Raw genomic sequence first — 12,320 nt, forward strand, 5'->3', positions numbered from 1 at the left:
ATATAAAAAGTCCTTAAAATAAAAGATCTTACTGACCCCAAACTTTTTAATGGTTATGTAAGAGATCATCAATGCCAATGTCATGACACCTACTTAGTGATGTTTTTGGTTTTAAATCTGTCCATCCACTTAACCCGAATCAATTCTTCAGACGGGAGAACCATTCCACTGTCAGACTGGTTGTCCTAAAGTAAGATAAAAAAAAAGTAAATCTCGACAACTTCACCTAAGTGAAATTCAACTTCAGGTACATCTCAAAAAATTAGAATATCATGAAAAAGGTCAATATTTTTTGTCACTCATTTCAGAAAGTGAAACCCATATATTATGTAGATTCATTATAGAGTGAAATATTTCACACCTTCGTTCCTTGAAATTTGGATGATTATGGCTTACAGATAATGAAAACCCAAAATTCAGTGTCTCAGAAAATTTGAATATTACATAAGATCATTAAAAAAAGGATATTTTAAACACAAATGTCAGGCTTCTGAAAAGTATGTTCATTTCTATGCACTCAATACTTGGTTGGGCCTCCTTTTGCATGAATTACTGCATCAATGCGGCGTGGCATGGAGGCAATCAGCCTGTGACACTGCTCAGGTGTAATGGAAGCCCAGGTTGCTTTGATAGCGGCCTTCAGGTCATCTGCATTGTTGGGTCTGGTGTCTCTCATCTTCCTCTTGACAATATCCCATAGATTCTCTATGGGGTTCAGGTCAGGCGAGTTTGCTGGCCAATCAAGCACAGTAACACCATGGTCATTGAACCAGCTTTTGGTACCTTTGGCAGTGTGGGCAGGTGCCAAGTCCTGCTGGAAAATGAAATCAGCATCTCCATAAAGCTTGTCAGCAGAAGGAAGCATGAAGTGCTCTAACATTTCCTGGTAGATGGCTGCGTTGACTGTGGACTTCAGAAAACACAGTGGACCAACACCAGCAGATGACATGGCAGCCCAAATCATCACTGACTGTGGAAACTTCACACTGGACTTCTAGCAACATGGATTCTGTGCCTCTCCACTCTTCCTCCAGACTCTGGGACCTTGATTTCCAAATGAAATGCAAAATTTACTTTCATCTGAAAAGAGGACTTTGGACCACTGAGCACCAGTCCAGTTCTTTTTCTCCACAGCCCAGTGTAACCCGGGTAACCCAGGCTACTAATAAAATAAAATAAAAGAAGTAAAAACCAATAATATACAAGTTAAGGAAGAATCAGAAAGAAATCACTTATTAAATGTGGCGATGGGCTCTTTAAGAGCTATAGCAGCAGTGAACCAAGCCCCGCCTATCTGCTACTTGTCTATTTGATCATATATTTTGAGGTATTCAAGTTATTGATCACAATATTTTGTGTGAAAGCATTGTGTATTGTTTTCTTTAATTTTGTTGTGTTACAAAGAATCTGACAGTGTTGAATCACAAGAGTTTTATTTTATTCTTTTATTATTCATAAGTGTAAAGTGTTCAGAACTGCCGTCCAAAACTGAGTCCACGTATCTGTAAAAAAAAACAACAAAAGTGTGAATAATAATATAATTTATTGTACTTTAATTGTTTACCTATGTGATTCACACATTTTGAGCAAAAGGCTAAAGACTAAATTTTTCTTCTAATACAAAATCAAACTGAATCAGAAAACAAGACTTTGTATTGATTGTTCACTCACCTGTTGTGCTGTCTTCCTCTCTCCAGTAGTCGTATCTTTCTTCTGATCAATTGGCCCATACTGAATGTTACACTAGTGTGACACGCTAAACACATTACACCAGGCAAGATGCTTCTGACGTTGTCTCTGGTTCAGAAGTGGCTTGGTAGCCCTTTTCCTGAAGACGTCTGAGCGTGGTGACTCTTGATGCACTGACTCCAGCTTCAGTCATTCCTTGTGAAGCTCTCCCAAGTGTTTGAATCAGCTTTGCTTGACATTATTCCCAAGCTTGGAGTCATCCCTGTTGTTTGTGCACCTTTTCCTACCCAAATTATTCCTTTCAGTCAACTTTCAGTGTTCATCTTCTGGATCATTGCCAAGTCAGCATTCTTCCCCATTATTGTGGTTTCAAAGAACAAGAGTTACCCGGAATTTATACTGTAGGGATGGTCATTAATTGAAACTCAAATGTAAATATTCTAATATTTTGAGATACTGATTTTTAACTTTCATGAGCTGTAAACTCAAAAACTTTAAGTGTTTTACTTTACATGTAATGAATTTAAAATATATGAAAGTTTCCCTTTTTGAAATAAGTTACAAGAAAAAATTTCCTTTTTCACGATATTCAAATTTTTTGAGATGTACCTGTATATTTTTAAAACACTTACATCAGGGATTTCTTTGTGCAGATCCTCAAAAGTGCTGATGGCTTTGACTTTCCCAGAGCTGATGTAGCTAAAAAACATTTAATGCATTTGAATATTTATCTTAATTTCCTTTAATAATTAATTTGAAAAGTTCCAATTATTTAATTAAATATTTGTTTTAATGAAATAAGTGTATTTTTTGAACACACATTGTATATATTTTGAATTGTACATATTGTATTTCACATGTAATTATTATACATATTAATATGTTCACATATGATAACATTTGTACCTTGAAGTTCCCAGTGTTTTCTGGCTTATGTCGTTCTGGTCTATGTACGTCATCACAGTCTTTCCTTCTCCAGAAATAAAAGCATTCAGTGGAATATAATCCTTTCCATCCTGTTCATAAAAAAAAAGTGTGTAAAAAAAAAAAAAAGTTCTGACCAGTCAAATACAAACACACACACTATATAATGTCCCACCTGTTGGGCGCAGGTTTGCAGGAGGTCTCCCAGTATCTCCAAAAGAGCAGAGAAAGAAGGTCTGTCCTCAGGGTTATTTTCCCAGCATGCCATCATAATGCTGTAACTGTCAGACAAATACCACAAGCCATTAGCAATGTATTAGTTCATGGGGCAATGATTGAACATGTTTAATATGATGTATACAGGTGAGAACTGACATCTCCGGGGTGCTGTACTCAGGAGGACACATCCGAGTCCCCTGCTTCAGTCTGTGACAAAACTCCTCATCAATGTTCAGCCCTGGGTACGGAGATGCTCCTATGGACCACAAACACTGTTATATTTCTTGTTTCCTAATCAGTTTTCCTGACTTTCATTCTCTTGCTATGACCTGTCAATGGTTTTATTGTGCCATACTTCAAAGGGATTGTGTTATGAAAAAAATCATCTTTGGCATGTGCCAAATGCTTGAATTATGTAATGTACATAAAGAGCATTGACTTTACCAAGTGAGAAGATCTCCCAGAGCAGAACTCCATACGACCACACGTCACTCTGAGTGGTGAAGACTTTGTCGAAGATCGATTCAGGTGCCATCCACTTCAGTGGTAACCGTGCCTTCATGGCAACACACATTCATTACACACATTTGACCATTTTTTTATGTTGCTGACCAGAAACTTTATGGATTGATGGCTGTACACTCACATCTCCCTTGCGCACATAGTCTGGGTTTTTGTAAACGTCTCGGGCCAAGCCAAAATCACAGATCTTCACCACATTGTTGTTGGACAGCAGGATGTTTCTGGCAGCAAGGTCACGATGAATGCACTGAAAACATGAAGAAAAAAAACCCCATGTGATTCAACCAAATCCATATTCATGTTCATATATTCTGATGCAGACAGGAAGGTATTTTACCTTGCGAGAGGCGAGAAACTCCATTCCTCTGGCTACCTGAAAGCTGTAAGAAATCAGGTCTTCAAGCAGCAGAGGGGTGTTGGATTCAGGAAGAGAACCTACAGAAGACAAACAGTAAGGCTTTAGTCTCTCTTTAATGAACTGACCCCAAAAAATGTCTAATTTTAATATTAAAATCAACATTATATTTGTTTTTAGGTCAAGGAACAGTTCACCTAAAAAAGAAAATCTCTTGTCATGCCAAATTTATTTGTCATTTATTTATTATTTCTTCCATGTAACACAAACGGTGAAATTTGAAGCAATATCCTTAAGAATATTTAAATATTGTGAAATATTATTACAATTTAAAAATAACTGTTTTCTATTTGAATTTATTAGGAAATGTAATTTATTTCTGTGATGTCAAAGCTGAATTTTCACCACAATTACTCCATTTTTCAGTGTCACGATCATTCAGAAATCATTCTAATATGCGGATTTGCTGCTCAAGAAACATTTAATAAATTAGACTTTCCCAGAGCTAATAATAAATAATAAATTAGATTAGATTAGATTCAACTTTAAATGACAATAAAGTTGAATCTAATCTAATCTAATTTATTATTATCAATAGTGAAAACAGTTGCTCTGGCTGAATATTTTTGTAGATACATTTTTCAGGATTCTTTGATTAATAGAAAATCCAAACAAATAGCATTTAAACATTTATTTGAAATAATTTATTTAGAAATATTTTGCAACATTATTTACTATCACATTTGAATCCTTGCTGAATAAAATAATTATTTCTTTCATAAATCCTACTGACCCTAAACTTTTGAACGGTAGTGTAAATGATGTCAATTCATTTATTTTTTGTAAACTATTCCCTTAATGTCTTTTTGCTTCAAAATAAATCATTATTGTATTGGGGAAAGGTTGACGTACTGTTCAACAAGTTTCATGGTTCATTGCTCATTTAAATGATATCATGCATGTGATGTAAGCTCACCACTGTCGTCCTCTGAGATCTCTCGTTTCTCCTCACTAAACCCTGAGCTGGCATTGCTCTGGCTACTGGACACACTGGCCAATCGTCCCTTATATTCCTGCTCTTCTCTGTTCACCTGAGTCAGACACACACGACACATGAAATGAGCAGCCACACATCTAGTGAATAATGTACAACATATATCAGCATATCAGTGTGAGTTAACTACAGGGACTCCATATGTATCTCATATTTTATCACTAGGCCCTACTGATCTTGGATCAGGACTATCACAGAAACACATTGTTCTTTGTGTGAACTTTTGTATAGGCTATTCAAGGAGGTGAGAAGCTCTAGAGACGGTCACACAAAGGGAAGTATGACTGTTGTCTTGATGAACACTGCTCTGTTTATTTCAGAGGGAAATAAGAGAAGTCTATAAACTTGACATCAGACATATATAAATCTCTCAATACCACAAACCAACAGTTCCCCGCTCAAAATACAGTGACATTCAGAAGACTTTCTGAGTGATGTTCTGCAAAACTAATAAAAGATTGTGTTTCAGACATGAAGTTGATGACTGCCTATAAAATATTTACTGAAATTAAACTGTTGAAGTGAATTTACACAGACAGATATTGGATGGATGGATAGACTAACCCTGTTCAACAGGAAGACCTCTCGTTTGCTCTTAAGGTACGCAGACAGATTGCCAAACTTACAGTATTCAACTATAACCATCAGAGGCCCTGAAAACACCAAAACATAAAATGAATACATATAGAACAACACCCTTTCCTCTCTATACCATGAATTTTATATATGTCGTTCAAACGTTTGGAGTCAATTCATTTTTTTATGTTTTTGAAAGAAGTCTCTTATGCTATTTGATCAAAAATACAGTAAAAACAGTCATATTGTGAATTATTATTACAATTTAAATTGTTTTCTATTTTAATATATTATAAAATGTCATTTATTTCTGTGATGCAAAGCTGAATTTTCAGCATCATTACTCCAGTCCTCAGTGTCACATAATCCTTCAGAAATCATTCTAATATGCTGAAACATTCATGCTAACATTCAGAAACATTTCTTATCAACGAATAAAAAATAAAAAAAAAATGAGGAAAGATTTCTTTGACGAATAGAAAGTTCAAAAGAACAGCATTTATTTGATATAGACATCTTTTCTAACATTATAAATGCCTTTACTGTCAACTTCTTTAATGCTTACTTGCTGAATAAAAAGTATTAATTTCTTTTAAAAGAAACTTGCTGACCCTAAAATGGTAACCTGTCACAAGCCATACGCATCTTGAATGACTTTTATAGATGCTATATAGCAAAACCAAACTTTGAGGGTTTAGAGATAATTGGTGACATGCAGACCTCCTGGTTTGGTACATGCACCGAGAAGATTGACCACATTGAGGTGATGACCAATATGATTGAGGATCTTCAGTTCTGTCATCAGAGCCTTGTGTTCACTGGGTGTAGCGCCATCTGCAGGAACACGACAGACATAACTCCTGACACTAATGTATATTTGCTAAATAGGCTTTTTATTACACAATAGGTATTTTTAAGATTCTTGAGCCATTTTAATGGTTAAGAATATACCTTTAAGCATTTTGACGGCCACTGTGGTGCAGCTGGCTGAATTGCTAATGCCGAAAGCTGAGGCCTGCATTACTCTGCCAAATGCCCCTCGCCCCAGGGGCTTTTCTGGAGTACAGAACAATAAAGCACATATCAGTATACTGCATAACAGCATCAATACAACTTATAAAGCATGCACACAATTTACCTAGCTGAAGGCGGTCACGTGGAAACTCCCATTGGGCGGGATCATACTGTAATCGGTCACAGTGCTCAACCAGAGGCTCCTCCCCTGGATGCAGGATGATTGGCAGATACTCTGCTTTGCCATTAGTGGAGTTTGGCTGAGAATAAATATGATCAAAGAAGGCTGTGAAAATTAATCTGCATTGTTAATCCTTTTGATCTTTTATTAAAAAAATTCACAAAAATCAAACCTTTCATTGGATAATAAGAATTTAAAATGGGGGGGGGGGGGTATCATTATGAAATAAATGTCTTTCTCTAATACACATTGGCCACATTCCCAGCTTCATGATGGTGCTTTTTCTCTTCAATTCACCTCACTCATTTTCTACAGGGTTCAGGTCAGAGGACTGGAATGGCCATAGCAGAAGAACTCTAAAAGAAGAGTCTTTAGCCACTCAAATTCTCCTCCTCACCGTGCATAAGGACGATATTGACACTCGTCCTCTTCCAGGCAGTTTCATAACATTTTATGTTGATTGGAAATTCTTAATTATTGCCCTGATGGTGGAAATGGGAATTTTCACTGCTCTAGCTCTTTTCTGAAAGCCACTTCACTAATTTGTGAAGCTCAATTAGCTTTTGCTGCACATCAGAAATATATTCTTTGGTTGTTCTCATTGTGATGGATGATTAAGGGAATTTGGGCTTTGTTTTCCCTCCTATTTATATTTCTGTGAAACGGGAAGTCATGGCTGGATAATTTCATGTTCATAATCACCCTGGAGTGCTCAAAATTGTGAATATGAATGGGAATATATTTCAGAGATACATTACTCATAAGAATATTTAGGGGTGCTGATAATTGTGTGCAACGTGTATTTGAGAAAAACATTTATTTCATAATGATATTTCCCCCCATTTTAAATTCTTATTATCCAATGAAAGGTTAGATTTGAATGTGAATTTTAAATGTGAATTTTTAAAAATAAAAGATCATGGGGTGGTGGGGTGGTGATGGCGCAGTGGATAAGACACATGCCTTTGGTGTGAGAGACCCGGGTTCGAATCCACTGTGAGACACCAATGTGTCCCTGAGCAAGACACTTAACCCCTAGTTGCTCCAGAGGCGTGCGACCTCTGACATATATAGCAATTGTAAGTCGCTTTGGATAAAAGCGTCAGCTAAATGAATAAATGTAAATGTCAAATGTCAAAAGGATTAACAACGCAGATTAATTTTCACAGCCTTCTTTGATCCTATTTACCAAGGGTGCCGATATTTTTGGCCATGACTGTATATTAAATGGTACAATAATATAAGCAGTTTTTATTGGCCTTGATTGGCTCTCACCTGTTTGAGTTTGCGAATCAGCAGTGTGAGAAGCAGCCAGAAGAGAGTGGCCACCACACATGTACATGCTAGAGTCGGGATCTCCAGAGAAAGGGATTCAGATGAACCTTTTGGATACATAAACAAGTGCTGTTTAAAGAGAAAAAATAAGAGACTGGGACATGACCGGGATCACATTTGTCCCCATGAGCATTACAAATCCCTATAGGTCATGAGTAATGCATTAGCCTCTATAGAAACAGCTAAACAAATGAACCTACATAAAAATAGGTAAACAGTTTAAGGGTTGAAAAGCCGAGGCCATCTGTGGGAAATGAAAATGGGAGACAGTTTCCTTCCTGGCCTATTGGAAGAGAACAGCGTGAACGTCTCCTCTCAGCACCGTGTTTAGAAGCATCCGACAAGAGTAAATAAAGTGTGAGAAAAAAACCCCAGCAAACTACTGGTAATACCAACATAGAACTGTGTTAAAGGACTATTCATGCATACATTCAAAGTTTAAAATCTGGGGTCTGTAGAATTTTTTTATGTTTTTGAAAGAAGCTTCTAATGCGCACCAAGTCTGCATTAATTTTATTTCAAACAAATATAGTAAAAAATAGAATTATTGTGAGTTATTAAATAACTATTTTAATACTTTTAAATATAATTTATTCAGTAAAGCTCAAATTTTCAGCATCATTACTCCAGTCTTCAGTGTCACATGATCCTTCAGAAATCATTCTAATATGCTGATTTGGTGCTCAAGTAACATTACTTATTGTTATCAATGTTAAACACAGTTGTGCTGCTTAATATTTTTTGTGATACTTATTCTTTCAGGATTTCTTGATGAACAGAAAGTCCAATAGAACACACTCTTAAAAATAAAGGTGCTTAAAAGGTTCATAGCGAAGCCATAGAAGAACCATTTTTGGTTCCAAAAACCATTCAGCCAAAGGTTCTTTAAAAAACCATCTCTTTCTTACCTTTTTATAATCTGAAGAACCTTCTTTAGCCATAAAGAACCTTTTGTGAAATAGAAAGGTTCTTCAGATGTTAAAGGTTCTTTTTGGCACCATTTAGACAAAAACGTTTCTTCTATGGCATTGTTAAGCACCTTTATTTTTAAAAGTGCTGAATTTATTTGAAACAGAATGACACTTTTGATCTAATAAAATGTGTTGCTGCAAAATACAATAATAAAAATATCCTACTGACCCCAATCTCTACAGTAGTGCATATTAGATGATGATTTAAAAATGATTTTCATTGCATTTCATTGCATTATTATTATTATAAATAATTATTAATAATTATTATTATTCTTAAATTTATACTTGCCATAAAATTTAAAATAAGTTATAATAATACAAATTAAAATTAGTACATTTACTCTCAGGTTTTGAGACAAAGGACAAAGCAGTAGCTTACTTTGAACCCATATGTGGGCGGAGCTCACCACAGACCCTCTCTCATTGGTGGCCTTACAGGTGTAAAGTCCCTGGTCTTCAACTGTAATTCGGTCGATATGAAGAGTCCCTTCCTCTGGAAGCAGCATAATACCTACCAATAAAAGAAACACATATGTAATCTATTCACATACAGGATACTTAAAATAAATACTCAAAAAACACATTTTCTAGTCTCACCAGACACCTGCTGCAGCTTTCTTTGGTCCTTATACCATGTGATCCGGGGGTGTGGAACTCCCTGAATGGGGCAGCGGAGAGTGACTGAGTTGCTTATGTTAACACTGTGATCGCTCAGATTTTGCAGCAGCACCGGTGCCTTCAGAACTATACAGTGTGAGACAAAAAGGCTTGGGTCAGGGGTCATTACGCATGATGTTCCACGTCCACTGAATCAGTTTAATCAAAAAAGATCAAAAACACCCCTAGGGAGATTGACGGAAATCACAGCAATCACATGAGGCACTTAGCATTACACGTCCGCCTTATAAAGCAGCTGAGTGATTTACGGGCAAGGCGGTTCACTATTGTTACAGAAGTGTGAATAGGCTGCGAGTTGTATTTCTTTCATTGAATACTGAGGCCTGGAATGTTTGAATTGCAGCCATTGGATTTGTGCCATTCAGCGAAATCCCTCTGTTTGTCTTAATGACACATTCAGCATTTCACAGACTCAACTGATATTTCTGGGTTAGCCGGCCAAGGATGTCTACTATTGCTTTGGCTGTTGAAAGTTTTACAGTGTAGTCTCAACTTTATGTAGATTAATATGAAAGAATCGCAGGTTAATTTGTCTGTAACTTAATTTACATAAAATAAAAATAAAAACCATGCGGGGTTCTTCACATGAAGCGTGATTACATAAAACTCTAGAAAAATATTTTCCTCCTGGACACAATTGATTGTTGTCTCTTTCCTCGTTCTGTGACAGTGGCTGATTGGCTGATTGTTCTTTGGCCATGTGAATCAGCCTGTAAATGTGGCATAGTGGGAAGTGCCATTGTGTGCTCTTCCTCCTGACTAGATCTCATTCCCACACCAAAGAGGTTCTGCTTCACGCAGCCTTGGAGAGAAGGAAGCTCTGGGACCCAGTTCCCAAGGACCCCTTTTGCTCTGTCTTTCTCTTCTCTTTTTGTTTCTCTTTCCGCCTCTGTCTCTGAATGTGTGGGTGTCTGCAAACACATCCTTACGTGACTTAAAGTCAGTATCTCAGAGAAGTCTGATGGCTTCTGACTGTGTTGTGACCTGCAATAACCTGCTATTTCTGATCTGTTTGCATTTGCAAGCATATGTAAATGATACAGCAATATGGTATATGAGCACGAATACTGTGGTGTCCTTTTTTTATTTTAAGAATTAGACACAAATCCCATGTTTTTGATGTAAGCCTTATCAGATGTTTAAACTTATTATTTATTATCAATTAGTTATTTTTTTGTTCTATTTTATTTTGTACTATTTTTAATGACCAGAAATGTATCCTACATTTTGCATACAAACCTGTTACCATACGATTTCTCCCAGTTACAAAAAATTTAAACTATGACACCCAAGCAGTAACATAATATGAGCAAGTAAGTGTTGGCTTAATTTGTCAAGCTCATTCAACCCTGTTACTGTAAGATACTGTAAGAAAAATATTAAAATATTTTTATTACCTAATGGAAAATGTAAATTTATCAGTAACTACTGTTTTTAAAACTGTTGTTTAATTGTTTAGTAATATATATATATATATATATATATATATATATATATATATATATATATATATATATATATATAGCAATTTTTTAGCAATTACAGGGATAATTCCAAACAAAAAGACAAGCAATACTTTTTTAATAAATAATAAATGCAATTTTAAAATAAAAGAATAAATAATAATAATAATAATATTTCAAGATGTGGAGGAAGAAATATTTAGAAAAAAATAATTTTTGAGAGTTTCAGACCCTATTTTGTCCCCCATAAAAGTGCCAAAGATCACAGCAGTAAAAACAAATCAGTTTTCAGTAAAAAAAAAAAAAAAAAAGGGCTTATTTGTTGTTTTAAAACAGTATGCTTTTCTTGTTAATGCTGAGAGACACTGATGTCAAAGCTGTTGTGCCACATCCTAAAATGGCCAAGTATGTGCATGAATGCAAAATAAATTCTACATATTATATATATATACTATTATGGTACTTTTTTCATTTTTTTAGGGTTCATCCATATTTAATTCTATGGAAAAGAGCAGCCAGGACTTATTGTTAAATATCCATATTGTGTTCCTTGCAACAGAGAAAGTCATACAACATGAAGGTGAGTAAATGATGACAGAATGTTCTTGTCCTGATAAACGATCCCTTTACAGAGAGCATGAATGTCTGTGTCTGTGTGTGTGTTGAGCACAATGACTATTAAAGACACACCTGTGACCTCCACGGCTGTATCTAGGTGTGAATGTTCTCCTGTAAGCAGGTGTGTGACAGAACAGCGGTATGTTCCCGAATCCTGTGCAGTAACATTCTTCAGCAGAAGCTGCAGAGTATGAGAGAACTGCCCCTCTTTGAGCTCCCCGCTGAGAACTGAAGCTCCCTCTGATGTTGTGGATTGATTCATTAATCTATACCATGACAGGTCGGAATAGAGGTGCCTATTGGCAATACAGACCAAACGAAGGTCCCCTCCCTCTCTGGGCTCTTCCTCCAAAGACGTGATAAGGCCTCCTTTGACATCTGTGGTGGTGGAGAAAAGCAGTTTCAGTTTCCACTTCCTGTGCATAAAATACTCGATACAGTGAGACCGAACACATACAGACCTCCTGGCAACAACCGAGTTTTGTTTCAGGCTATTAAACAAAAAACAGCCTAGAGAAACCAATTTAGAAGTGTTGACCAAGCAGCATTTTTTGTAACCTTTGATGACAATGTTGAATAGCCATTGTCAGTACAAGTAGCAATAAGATGCTAGTGTAAAGGTGCGCTATTTACTTTAGCTATTTGAAATTTCCCGTGGAAACCACTCGAGGGTTTCCTGATAATGTAATGTTTATGATAAGATAATGTTTATCTTTCC

General features: G+C 36.1%; 1 protein-coding gene across 3 annotated transcripts in view; it reads right to left on the reverse strand.

Moving 5' to 3' along the window:
• The window catches only part of LOC306863093 (vascular endothelial growth factor receptor 1-like), a 35,933-nt gene that overhangs the window by 2,587 nt on the left and 21,026 nt on the right, over positions 1-12,320 (reverse strand). For 2 of the 3 annotated variants that reach the window (XM_079406266.1, XM_079406268.1), the window contains 17 exons: positions 11,675-11,980; positions 9,441-9,587; positions 9,223-9,354; positions 7,810-7,916; positions 6,478-6,613; positions 6,291-6,395; positions 6,060-6,173; positions 5,328-5,416; positions 4,686-4,800; positions 3,692-3,789; positions 3,479-3,601; positions 3,277-3,388; positions 2,989-3,088; positions 2,789-2,894; positions 2,596-2,705; positions 2,322-2,388; positions 94-185 (listed from right to left, as the gene is read on the reverse strand). In XM_079406266.1, coding sequence (XP_079262392.1) covers positions 94-185; positions 2,322-2,388; positions 2,596-2,705; positions 2,789-2,894; positions 2,989-3,088; positions 3,277-3,388; positions 3,479-3,601; positions 3,692-3,789; positions 4,686-4,800; positions 5,328-5,416; positions 6,060-6,173; positions 6,291-6,395; positions 6,478-6,613; positions 7,810-7,916; positions 9,223-9,354; positions 9,441-9,587; positions 11,675-11,980 — 2,059 coding nt within the window. The remainder of the gene's footprint in view (positions 1-93; positions 186-2,321; positions 2,389-2,595; positions 2,706-2,788; positions 2,895-2,988; positions 3,089-3,276; positions 3,389-3,478; positions 3,602-3,691; positions 3,790-4,685; positions 4,801-5,327; positions 5,417-6,059; positions 6,174-6,290; positions 6,396-6,477; positions 6,614-7,809; positions 7,917-9,222; positions 9,355-9,440; positions 9,588-11,674; positions 11,981-12,320) is intronic. The other variant, XM_079406267.1, reaches the window with a different exon arrangement.

This window comes from Barbus barbus (assembly GCF_936440315.1).
Source record: "Barbus barbus genome assembly, chromosome: 44".
In the NCBI taxonomy this organism is placed as follows: Eukaryota; Metazoa; Chordata; class Actinopteri; order Cypriniformes; family Cyprinidae; genus Barbus; species Barbus barbus.